Consider the following 13174-nt stretch of genomic DNA (forward strand, 5'->3'; position numbering starts at 1 on the left):
TGGCCAGTGAGCCGTAGACCAAGGGCATGGTTACCCCGAATCAGGTCAGAACAGGGGTCAGGGTAGGATGAGACAGAGAGGCAGGGCGAGAAAGGGAGTGAGACACAGAGAGACAGAGAGGGAGTTAGTGAAGGATTGAGTGATATAACGAGGAGCTGGGAAAGATAGAGATAGACAGGGGAGAGATGGCGTAGAAGACTGTGAGGGCCCTTAAACAAAAACACATGATTTCCCATATGAAAATCACATGTGGTTTCATGTTTTCACGATGCATTACACTTTATCACGTGATAACATTAACTTCACCTAAGATCACATGTGATATTGGAACAAATGACATGAGATGACATAAAATTAATGTGGTTTTTACATAAGGGGTAGTAAGATGGAAACAATGAGTTTAAAAAATATATATATATTTCACCTTTATTAAACCAGGTAGGCCAGTTGAGAACAAGTTTTCATTTACAACTGAGACCTGGCAAAGATAAAGCAGAGCAGTGCGACACAAACAAGAACACAGAGTTACACATAAACAAACGTACAGTCAAGAACACAATAGAAAAATATATGTACAGTGTTTGTAAATGTAGAAGAATTAGGGAGGTAAGGCAATAAATAGGCCGTAGAGGCAAAATAATTACAATTTAGCATTAACACTGGAGTGACAGATGTGCAGATGATGATGTTGATACTGGGGTGCAAAAGAGCAAGAAGATAAAGAACAATATGGGGATGAGGTAGTTGGGTGGGCTATTTACAGATTGGCTGTGTACAGGTACATTGATCGGTAAGCTGCTCTAACAGCTGTTGCTTAAAGTTAGTGAGGGAGATACGAGTCTCCAGCTTCAGTGATTCTTGCAATTCGTTCCAGTCATTGGCAGCAGAGAACTGGAAGGAAAGGCAGCCAAAGGAAGTGTTGGCTTTGGAGATGACCAGTGGGCAGGTTGGAGGAGGTGCTCTTATTCTCCATGGACTTTACAGTGTCCCAAATGTTTTTGGAGTTAGTGCAACAGGATGTTAATTTCTGTTTGAAAAAGCTAGCCTTTGTTTTCCTAACTGATTGTGTATATTGGTTCCTGCCTTCCCTGAAAAGTTGCATATCGCGGGGGCTATTCGATGCTAATGCAGAATGCCACAGGATGTTTTTGTGCTGGTCAAGGGCAGTCAAGTCTGGGGTGAACCAAGGGCTATATCTGTTCTTAGTTCTACATTTTTTGAACAGGGTATGCTTATTTAAGATGGTGAGGAAAACCCTTTTTTAGAGCAACCAGTCATCCTCTACTGACGGGATGAGGTCAATATCCTTCCAGGGTACCCGGGCCAGGTCGATTTGAAAGGCCTGCTCGCTGAAGTGTTTTAGGGAGCGTTTGACAGTTATGAGGCTGGTCATTTGACTGCGGACGCAGGCAATGAGGCAGTGATCACTGAGATCTTGGTTGAAGACAGCAGAGGTGTATTTATAGGGCACGTTGTTCTGTATGATATCTAAGAGAGTGCCCATGGTTACGGATTTAGGGTTGTACCTGGTAGGTTCCTTGATCATTTTTGTGAGATTGAGGGCGTATAGCTTAGATTGCAGGACAGCCGGGGTGTTAAGCATATCCCAGTTTAGGTCACCCAACAGTACGAACTCTGAAGATAGATGGGGCAATCAATTCACATATGGTGTCCAGGGCACAGCTGGGGGCTGAGGTGGTCTATAGAAGCAGCAACGGTGAGAGAGTTGTTTCTGGAAAGGTGGATTTTTAAAAGTAGAAATTTGAATTGTTTGGGCATAGACCTGGATAGTATGACAGAACACTGCAGGCTATCTCTGCAGTAGATTGCAACTCCGACCCTTTTGGCAGTTCTACCTTGTCGGAATATTTTGTAACTGGGGATAGAATTTTCAAGATTTTTTGTGGCCTTCCTAAGCCAGGATTCAGACACCGCTAGGACATCTGGGTTGGCGGAGTGAGCTAAAGCAGTGAATAAAACAAACTTAGGGAGGAGGCTTTTGATGTTAATATGCATGAAACCAAGGCTTTTAAGGTTACAGAAGTCAATAAATGAGAGCGCCTGGGGAATGGGAGTGGTGCTGGGGGCTGCAGGGCCTGGGTTAACCTCTACATCACCAGTCGAACAGAGGAGGAGTAGGATAAGGGTACGGCTAAAGGCTATAAGAACTGGTCGTCTAGGGCATTCGGAGCAGAGAGTAAAAAGAGAAGATTTCTGGGCGTGGAAGAAAATATTAAAATCAAATCAAAGTTTATTTGTCACGTGCGCTGAATACAACAGGTCTCTGACTTTACAGTGAAATGCTTACTTACAGGCTCTAACAAATAGTGCAAAAAGGTGTTATGTGAACAATAGGTAGGTAAAGAAATAAAACAACAGTAAAAACACAGGCTATATACAGTAGTGAGGCTATAAAAGTAGCGAGGCTACATACAGACACCGGTTAGCCAGGCTGATTGAGGTAGTATGTACATGTAGATATGGTTAAAGTGACTATGCATATATGATGAACAGGGAGTAGCAGTAGTGTAAAAGAGGGGTTGACAGGTGGTGGGTGGGACACAATGCAGATAGCCCGGTTAGCCAATGTGCGGGAGCACTGGTTGGTTGGCCCAATTGAGGTAGTATGTACATGAATATATACTGTAGTTAAAGTGACTATGCATATATGATAAACAGAGAGTAGCAACAGCGTAGAAAGAGGGTTTGGGGGGGCACACAATAGCCCGGTTAGCCATTTGATTACCTGTTCAGGAATCTTTTGGTTTGGGGGTAAAAACTGTTGAGAAGCCTTTTTGTCCTAGACTTTGCACTCTGATACCGCTTAGCTCCAGCGATGTACTGGGACGTACACACTACCCTCTGAGGCCGAGCAATTGCCGTACCAGGCAGTGATGCAATCTTGCAGCTGTAGAACCTTTTGAGGATCTCAGGACCCTTGCCAAATCTTTTTGTTTCCTGAGAGGGAATAGGCTTTGTCGTGCCCTCTTCACGACTGTCTTGGTGTGTTTGGACCATTCTAGTTTGTTGTTGATGTGGACACCAAGGAACTTGAAGCTCTCAACTTGCTCCACTACAGCCCTGTCGATGAGAATGGGGGCGTGCTCGGTCCTCCTTTTCCTGTAGTCCACAATAATCTCCTTAGTCTTGGTTACGTTGAGGGATAGGTTGTTATTCTGGCACCACCCGGCCAGGTCTCTGACTTCCTCCATATAGGCTGTCTCTTCGTTGTCGGTGATCAGGCCTACCACTGTTGTGTTGTCTGCAAACTTAACCTTTCTGGTGCAGGCGTTCCGCTAGCGACCCACCTCGACAACATCCTGTGAAATTGCAGAGCGCGAAATTCAAATTACAGAAATATTTAACATTCATGAAAATACAAGTGTCAGACATCAAAATAATGGAGTGCTTTCAAGTTATTCCAGCCCCTGTATCAGATTTCAAAAAGGCTTTACGGCGAAAGCACTCCATATGATTATCTGAGGACAGCGCCCCGCATACAAAAGCATGAAAAACATTTTTTCAACCAGGCAGGTGCGCCATTCCAGTTCTGTTATACTCACAGACATTATTTTAAGTTTTAGAAACTTTAGAGTGTTTTCTATAAAAATCTACAAATTATATGCATATCCTAGCTTCTGGGCCTGAGTAACAGGCAGTTTACTTTGGGCACGCTTTTCATCCGGACGTCAAAATCCTGCCCCCTAGCCCAAAGAGGTTAATGATGGTGTTGGAGTTATGCCTGGCCATGCAGTCATGGGTGAACAAGGAGTACAAGGAGGGGACTGAGCACGCATCCCTGCGAAGCTCCAGTGTTGAGTATTAGCGTGGCAGATGTGTTGCTGCCAACCCTCACCACCTGGGGGCGGCCCGTCAGGAAGTCCAGGATCCAGTTGCAGAGTGAGGTGTTTAGTCCCAGGATCCTTAGCTTAGTGATGAGCTTTGAGAGCACTATGGTGTTCAACGCTGAGCTGTAGTCAATGAATAGCATTCTCACATAAGTGTTCCTTTTGTCCAGGTGGGAAAGGGCCGTGTGGAGTGCAATAGAGATTGCATCATCTGTGGATCTGTTTGGGCGGTATGCAAATTGGAGTGGGTCTAAGGTTTCTGGGATAATGGTGTTGATGTGAGCCATTACAAATCTTTCAAAGCACTTCATGGATACGGACGTGAGTGCTACAGTTCTGTAGTCATTTAGGCAGGTTGCCTTTGTGTTCTTGGGCACAGGGACTATGGTGGTCTGCTTGAAACATGTTGGTATTACAGACTTAATCAGGGGCATGTTAAAAATGTCAGTGAAGACACCTGCCAGTTGGTCAGCACATGCCTGGAGCACACGTCCTGGTCATCCATCTGGCCCCGCAGCCTTGCGTATGTTGACCTGTTTAAAGGTCTTACTCACATCGGCTACGGAGAGAGTGATCACACAGTCGTCCGGAACAACTGATGCTCTCATGCATGCCTCAGTGTTGCTTGCCTCGAAGCGAGCATAAAAGTGATTTAGCTCGTCTGGTAGGCTCGTGTCACTGTTACTGGGCAGCTCACGGCTGTGCTTCCCTTTGTAGTCTGTAATAGTTTGCAAGACCTGCCACATAAGATGAGCTTCGGAGCCGGTGTAGTATGATTCAATCTTTGCCCTGTATTTACGCTTTGCCTGTTTGATGGTTCGTCGCAGGGCATAGCAGGATTTATTGTAAGCTTCCGGGTTAGAGTCCAGCACCTTGAAAGCGGCAGCTCTACACTTTAGCTCAGTGCGAATGTTGCCTGTAATCCATGGCTTCTGGTTGGGGTATGTACGTACAGTCGCTGTGGGGACGACGTCCTCAATACACTTATTGATAAAGCCAGTGACTGATGTGGTGTACTCCTCAATGCCATCAGAAGAATCCCGGAATGTGTTCCAGTCTGTGATAGCAAACAGTCCTGTAGTTTAGCATCTGCTTAATTTGACCATTATTTTTATAGACAGAGTCACTTTTGCTTCCTGCTTCCTGCTTTCAAGTTATAATGTACAGGTACAGTGGAGGTAAACCTAGGCATTGAGTGACGATGTGAGAGGTTTTGTCTCTAGAGGCACCAGTTTTATTTTTTTATTTAATCTTTATTTAACCAGGCAAGTCAGTTAAGAACAAATTATTATTTTCAATGACAGCCTAGGAACAGTGGGTTAACTGCCTGTTCAGGGGCAGAACGACCTTGTCAGCTCGGGGGTTTGAACTTGCAACCTTCCGGTTACTAGTCCAACACTCTAACCACTAGGCTACCCTGCCGCCCCAAGTTAAGCCAGGTGAGGTCCCCGCATGTGTGAGGGGTGGGACAAATGGGCTATATAAGGCATATTGGGCATGGCTAGGGGCTCTACAGTGAAATAAGACAATAATCACTCATCAAAACAGCAATAGACAAGGCATATTGACATTAGAGAAAGGCATGTGTAGCCGAGTGATCATAGGGTCCAATGAGTAGCAATAGGTGAGTCAGGGAGCCGATTCAGTAGTCGCTCCTACGCTAGGCGAGCTGGAGACACAGCGATTCAGACAGCTAGCGGGCTGGGGCTAGCACCTCGGTCAATTACGTCGGCTGCCCAGTCATGATGGATCGGCGGTAAAGGGTCCAGGCCAATTGACAAAAGAGGTATTGTAGCCCAAGAATTTGCTGGTGGACCTTCTCGGCTAGTTGGGAGATGGGCCTAGCTCGAGGCTAGCTCAAGGCTAACTGGTGCTTGCTTCGGGACAGAAACGTTAGCCAGGAGTAGCCACTCGGATTGCAGCTAGCTAGCTGCGATGATCCGGTGTAAAGGATCAGAGCTTACGGTTGGAATCCGGAGATGTGGTAGAGAAAAAGCAGTCCAATATGCTCTGAGGCTGGCTGGTGTCCGAGTTAACGGTGAAGACCGCTAGCAGTGGCTAACTGACTACTAGCTAGTAGCTAGTTAGCTGGCTAGCTTCAGATGGGGGTTCTGGTTCTAAAGTACAAAAATAGCAGATCCGTACCACATTGGGTGAGACGGGTTGCAGGAGAGTATATTCAGTCCGTAGATGGAAAGTGAGATTAAAGTATATACGAAATATATACGGATAAAAACAAAGGCTTCCTGTAGCTCAGTTGGTAGAGCATGGCGCTTGTAACGCCAGGGTAGTGGGTTCGATTCCGGGACCACCCATACGTAGAATGTATGCACACATGACTGTAAGTCGCTTTGGATAAAAGCGTCCGCTAAATGGCATATATTATTATTATATATTAAAGGAAAACTATATTTACACGGGATACGGCGGGACAAAACGCACATCTTGGAACGACCTGTGAGAATTAACAGGGAAAGTTTGAACAGAGAGGAGAAGGATTTATTCCATTATGTTTCATTCAAACATGGCCAAAATCAAATGTTTGGATTGTTATATCATTGGAGAATCTTTAGAGGAGTTACCAATAAAGAGGAAAGAGGGTGAAATTGGGCATATATATATATATATATATATATATATATATATATATAGAGAGAGAGAGAGAGAGAGAGAGAGAGAGAGAGAGAGAGAGATTGAAGGCTTCTACTCCCCAGCTCCCTAATTACTCTCACTAGCGTCTGACTTCCTCGTGTACGCATGCAGGCCACCGTGACCTTGGCCTTTGAAATGTAGACCTGCGCCGTCTCGTCTGAGGAGGGGAGGGAGGAACTGGGGGAACAACTGGGCTCTCTGTTAAACCAAGCTGTGGACGTCTGAGACAGTGTGCGTGTGTGCGTAGGTGCGTACGTGAGTGTAGGGGTCGGTGTGTAAGCGCTTGTTCATGAGTGTGAGTTCATGGTGACCCCTCTGATGTAAATCTGATACACTGACACAGACTCTATTTTCATGCTCGCTAGATAATACTATGATGGTCTGAGACAACAATTAGACATCTTGGAGCAACAGTCTGTGTCCTTTACTATGATACCTATAACTCATTCATGCTTCTACATCTGCACTGTTTGCTGTTTGGGGTTTTTGTCCTGGGTTTCTGTATGGCAGTTTGTGACATCTGCTGAGGTGAAAAGGGCTTTATAAATACATTTGAGTGATTGATTCTATTCTATTCGGTCGCCGGAAACTAAGGTACACTGGGTTCATACGGTATGAAGTTGGAGGATCATGTCTGGCTTCATAAACATGAAAGGGAAGAAGATCAGCTGAGAGAGAAAATCGTCCCCTTTGCCCTGTGCTGAGGAATCTCTACCGTTTCACCATTTTAAACTCTCGTCCTTCTATCTCTCCCTTTCATTTGGGCCTACTCTGGTTCTCTCCATCCGTCCAGGCAGCATTGACAGTGTGTTTACTCAGTGACTGTATTCACCAGCTGGTCCTAACATCACTCCGGGCCTGTAGATAGCCTGCCTCCTTTTAACTAGCATTGCGGTCTCCATTCCCAAAACAGCTGATCTAACAACACACACACACACACACACACACACACACACACACACACACACACACACACACACACACACACACACACACACACACACACACACACACACACACACACACACACACACAGTACAGTATACAGTACACTGACTCCAATAAAACACACACCCTGGACTTGTCAGGACAGTAAAACCGGTTTTATATTGGCTACCATGTCAACCCTCTGCTGATTTAAAGCTATATGTGTTGATTTTGATTGAGCTGCGTGTTTTGGGATGGAAAGTCAGCAATACAGTGCGCTAATCGTACTGCAAACTATTTCCAATGTACTGTTTAATAAAAACTCATTCAGTAAGCAACAAATATCATCATACTAGGCTCACCCATCGTGAGAACGAGTCTTCTCATGCTCAGTTGCGATGATTCCCACCGTTGGTTCATTTGGGTACAGCGGGTCCCCTTGTCTCATTATCAGCTGATTATCAGCGGTTGTCGAACACACCTGGCTCTGGAAAAGGCCACCTTCTTCCTGAAAAGTGTGCAGCGAATTCTACTAGATGAAAATCTGAAATGAGTAAAACATCCTGGCATTAAAAGCATACTCGATATTTCGAAAATTCGCATACCTAAAATGCCTACTGTTTAGAACACAAGTATGGTTATTTGGACTCAGCCACAGACACACCCAGATGGATTTACACTGAGTGTACAAGACATGTGTCACGACTTCCACCGAAGGTGGCTCCTCTCCCTGTTCGGCCGGCGGCGCTCGGCAGTCGTCGTCACCGGTCTCCTAGCTGCCACCGATCCTTTTTCCTTTTCTTATGGTTATGTCTGTTTTGTGTTTCACCTGGTTTCACTTTGGTTAATTAGGGGGGTATTTAATTTGACATTTCCTTTGGGGTTTTGTTCCTGGATTGTTTTCGTTGAACTGTCAGTGAGTTTGGGTTTCGTTTTATTTGCTCATGTTGTACAGGGTTTTTCCTCCCCTGGACTGTGTCTGAGTGAGAGTTTTCAGTGCTATTACTGTAGCCCAGAGTCCTGTTGTTTTTTTCTTGAGTCAGTTAAATAAAACGCCCTTTCTTTGGTACTTGGTTCTCCTGCGCCTGACTCTACACCCACTTCTCCTTGGGGAGATCTGACAACCTGCTCTTTCCATGACGTGACTGACCAGGTGAATCCAGGTGGAAGCTATGGTCCCTTATTGATGTCACTTGTTAAATCCACTTCCATCAGTGTGTCAATGAAGAGGAGACAGGTTAAGGAAGGATTTTTAAGCCTTGAGACAATTGAGACATGGATTGTTTAAGTGTGCCATTCGGAGGGTGAATGGGCAAGCCCAAATATTGAAGTGCCTTTGAAAAGGGCATGGTAGTAGGTGCCAGGCGCACCGGTTTGAGCATTTCAAGAACTGCAACACTGCTGGGTTTTTCACGCTCAACAGTTTCCCATGTGCATCAATAATGGTCCACCACCCAAAGGACATCCAGCCAACTTGACACAACCATAGGAAGCATTGGAGTCAACACGGGCCAGTATCCCTGTGGAACGCTTTCGACACATTGTAGAGTCCAAGCCCCGACGAATTGTGAGGCTGTTCTGAGGGCAAAAAGGGGGTGCAACTCAATATTAGGAAGGGGTTCCTAATGTTTTGTACACTCAGTGTATATTAAAGCTAGAATCCATATTTGGTGAAACTGACACGACTGTTTGGGATATTACTAAAATAAAGTTCAAACAACGAACACAGCCCCCCCCCACCTAGAGCAGCAGAGTATGCTCTGCGGAAACAATGTACCACGCTGTCGGATGCTCCTCTCATCCATTTTGCCAGCAAAATAAAAAGGCGCTGGGGTCAACAGTGGCACTGTTTCACCAAATACAGATTCTAGTTTGAAACACGTTCACTCAGTGACGTGACCAGTGCTCCAGTGACCAGAGGGCAGGCCTGCTGTGTGTGGAGTGGGTGTGTGTTTCTTTGTGTGCATACACGTGTGTTTCTTTGTGTGCATACACGTGTGTTTCCTTGTGTGCATACACGTGTGTTTCTTTGTGTGCATACACGTGTGTTTCTTTGTGTGCATACACGTGCGTTTCTTTGTGTGCATACACGTGTGTTTCCTTGTGTGCATACACGTGCGTTTCCTTGTGTGCATACACGTGTGTTTCTTTGTGTGCATACACGTGTGTTTCTTTGTGTGCATACACGTGTGCATACACGTGCGTTTCTTTGTGTGCATACACGTGTGTTTCTTTGTGTGCATACACGTGTGTTTCTTTGTGTGCATACACGTGTGTTTCTTTGTGTGCATACACGTGTGTTTCTTTGTGTGCATACACGTGCGTTTCTTTGTGTGCATACACGTGTGTTTCCTTGTGTGCATACAAGTGTGTTTCTTTGTGTGCATACATGTGTGTTTCTTTGTGTGCATACACGTGTGTTTCTTTGTGTGCATACACGTGCGTTTCCTTGTGTGCATACACGTGTGTTTCCTTGTGTGCATACACGTGTGTTTCCTTGTGTGCATACACGTGTGTTTCCTTGTGTGCATACACGTGTGTTTCCTTGTGTGCATACACGTGTGTTTCTTTGTGTGCATACACGTGTGTTTCTTTGTGTGCATACACGTGTGTTTCTTTGTGTGCATACACGTGTGTTTCCTTGTGTGCATACACGTGTGTTTCCTTGTGTGCATACACGTGTGTTTCTTTGTGTGCATACACGTGTGTTTCTTTGTGTGCATACATGTGTGTTTCTTTGTGTGCATACATGTGTGTTTCTTTGTGTGCATACACGTGTGTTTCTTTGTGTGCATACATGTGTGTTTCCTTGTGTGCATACACGTGTGTTTCCTTGTGTGCATACACGTGTGTTTCCTTGTGTGCATACAAGTGTGTTTCTTTGTGTGCATACAAGTGCGTGATGTTTGAGGACTTGTTTTGCTGCTTGGGTTTTATCCGTCTCTCTGTTGTTCGTCCGTGTGTCTGTAGGCTGGTATGAATAGCCTGGGTGAGGTTGTTCGGGTGGGCGGTGTCTTGGGGTGGGCTATGGAACTAGCTACAGAGTGGAGGGGATGAGGTGGGGCGAGGGATGGGGTTGGATGTGCAGTGTGTCTCCATGCTGCGACATGTCGGCTGGAAGGCCCCTTGTTCATCTGCATCCATGACTCCTAGCATCAATGGGGCTCTTTCAGAAACAGAAGCACACTGTGTGCCCTTCGTCAACCTACTGCCCGCTCCCTTCCACTGACCTCTCCCTTCTCACTGCCCCACTCAGTTTGCCTCTGAAGTGCACTGTCTGTACCGATGCCCGATGCATCCACCCACTGCACTCCCCCTGCCCCCACAAACAAACTGAAAAACGTATCGTCAGACAAATATTAAATTCAATTATTCCATACACATGTCCACTTCACTACACATACAAACACATATCGTTTGTAGCAAAACCCCGGCATTTGCTTAATTTATTAAATAGATGGCTCTGGTATATAGCCCACTACATGCATTCAACGTGTAAAACACATCATGCCCTAACAGGTATAATGAGCACCTTCTCAGCTGCTCCTCACACACACACACACACACACACACACACACACACACACACACACACACACACACACACACACACACACACACACACACACACACACACACACACACACACACACACACACACACACACACACACACACACAGTCCTAGAGAAATACACACTCGTATTGTTTATGAATATAGAAAGATAAACAAGCTAGACACCCCCAGGGATGGCGACAGACACACACACTGGATCCTTATTTGAAACACAAACACTCACTCTCTTTCTCCCTCTGTCTCAAACACATTTGTTTGCATTACACTGTGAGTCTGGTTGCCAGTTCTGGGTGGAAATAACCCCCCAGGGGAGGTGGAAAGTGGGATATGCATGCCTTTCAGGTTGAGTTCTCAGGTGAACTCTGTTCAGGACTTTTCAGGAGCCTGTTTGTAGAAGGAGGCCTGCATCACTCAGCCATCTGCTTGGATGGAGCCCAAATGGCCACTTAACCCATCCTGGCTCTCTACTGGTCAGTGTAGGGAGGTCTCTGTGTAGGGAGGTCTCTGTGTAGGGAGGTCTCTGTGTAGGGAGGTCTCTGTGTAGGGAGGTCTCTGTGTAGGGAGGTCTCTGTGTAGGGAGGTCTCTGTGTAGGGAGGTCTCTGTGTAGGGAGGTCTCTGTGTAGGGAGGTCTCTGTGTAGGGAGGTCTCTGTGTAGGGAGGTCTCTGTGTAGGGATGTGTCTGTGTAGGGAGGTCTCTGTGTAGGGAGGTCTCTGTGTAGGGAGGTTTATGTGTAGGGAGGTCTCTGTATAGGGAGGTTTCTGTGTAGGGAGGTTTCTGTGTAGGGAGGTCTCTGTGTAGGGAGGTCTCTGTGTAGGGAGGTTTCTGTGTAGGGAGGTCTCTGTGTAGGGAGGTCTCTGTGTAGGGAGGTCTCTGTGTAGGGATGTGTCTGTGTAGGGAGGTCTCTGTGTAGGGAGGTCTCTGTGTAGGGAGGTTTCTGTGTAGGGAGGTCTCTGTGTAGGGAGGTCTCTGTGTAGGGAGGTCTCTGTGTAGGGAGGTTTCTGTGTAGGGAGGTCTCTGTGTAGGGAGGTCTCTGTGTAGGGAGGTCTCTGTGTAGGGAGGTCTCTGTGTAGGGAGGTCTCTGTGTAGGGAGGTCTCTGTGTAGGGAGGTTTCTGTGTAGGGAGGTCTCTGTGTAGGGAGGTTTCTGTGTAGGGAGGTCTCTGTGTAGGGAGGTTTCTGTGTAGGGAGGTCTCTGTGTAGGGAGGTTTCTGTGTAGGGAGGTCTCTGTATAGGGAGGTTTCTGTGTAGGGAGGTGTGTGTGTAGGGAGGTTTCTGTGTAGGGAGGTTTCTGTGTAGAGAGGTTTCTGTGTAGGGAGGTTTCTGTGTAGAGAGGTCTCTGTGTAGGGAGGTCTCTGTGTAGGGAGGTCTCTGTGTGGACATCTATGGGGAGGTGAGGGGTCTGTGTAGGGAGGTCTCTGTGTAGGGAAGTCTCTGTGTGGACGTCTATGGGGAGGTGAGGGGTCTGTGTAGGGAGGTCTCTGTGTAGGGAGGTCTCTGTGTGGACGTCTATGGGGAGGTGAGGGGTCTGTGTAGGGAGGTCTCTGTGTAGGGAGGTCTCTGTGTAGGGAGGTCTCTGTGTGGACGTCTATGGGGAGGTGAGGGGTCTGCTGTTGAGGCAGTGGGGAACATTTCATAAACCTCAGGCTTGGTGATAACGAACCAAAATGACTGCTGTGCATAGAAGATATTCAGTAATGCAGTGTTGGAAGCACACTATCTGTCAAAAAAAAAATTGCAACAGTTTTAAACCAGGCTGGCTGGGTGTTTGTGTGGAAACGGAGAGGAGGCAGCACAGACTCTGTTTTATGGGCGTCAGGTTGCCTAACAGTTAAAAGAGCGTTGGGCCTGTAACTGAAAGGTTGCTGGTTCAAATCCCAGAGCCGACTAGGTAAAAAATCTGTTGATGTTTCCTTGAGCAAGGCACTTAACCCATATTTCTCCTGTAAGTCACTCGGGATAAGAGCTTCTGCTAAATGACTTATTTTCTAAAAAATGACTGGTTGATTGACAGGCACCGGGGGCTTTGGACGGATGGCTCAGGGATGACATAATAACGGGATGCAGGGTGACCCGCTGATGGACTCCCAGGACAGCTCAAGGCAGGACGCTCACCTTATGGGGAGGAGGAGGACATTATCGCAAATCTCCCGACAGTAAAGAATGCCCTGTCA

General features: G+C 46.4%; 1 protein-coding gene across 1 annotated transcript; it reads right to left on the reverse strand.

Annotated features, from left to right (window-relative positions):
- Positions 1-11467: 11467 nt before the first annotated feature.
- Positions 11468-12637, reverse strand: LOC127908949 (uncharacterized). Its single transcript, XM_052468749.1, has one exon. The coding sequence runs from the start codon at positions 12635-12637 to the stop codon at positions 11468-11470; it is 1170 nt and encodes a 389-aa protein (XP_052324709.1).
- Positions 12638-13174: the final 537 nt, after the last annotated feature.

The sequence above is a fragment of the Oncorhynchus keta genome, chromosome 18 (assembly GCF_023373465.1).
Source record: "Oncorhynchus keta strain PuntledgeMale-10-30-2019 chromosome 18, Oket_V2, whole genome shotgun sequence".
Lineage (NCBI taxonomy): Eukaryota > Metazoa > Chordata > Actinopteri > Salmoniformes > Salmonidae > Oncorhynchus > Oncorhynchus keta.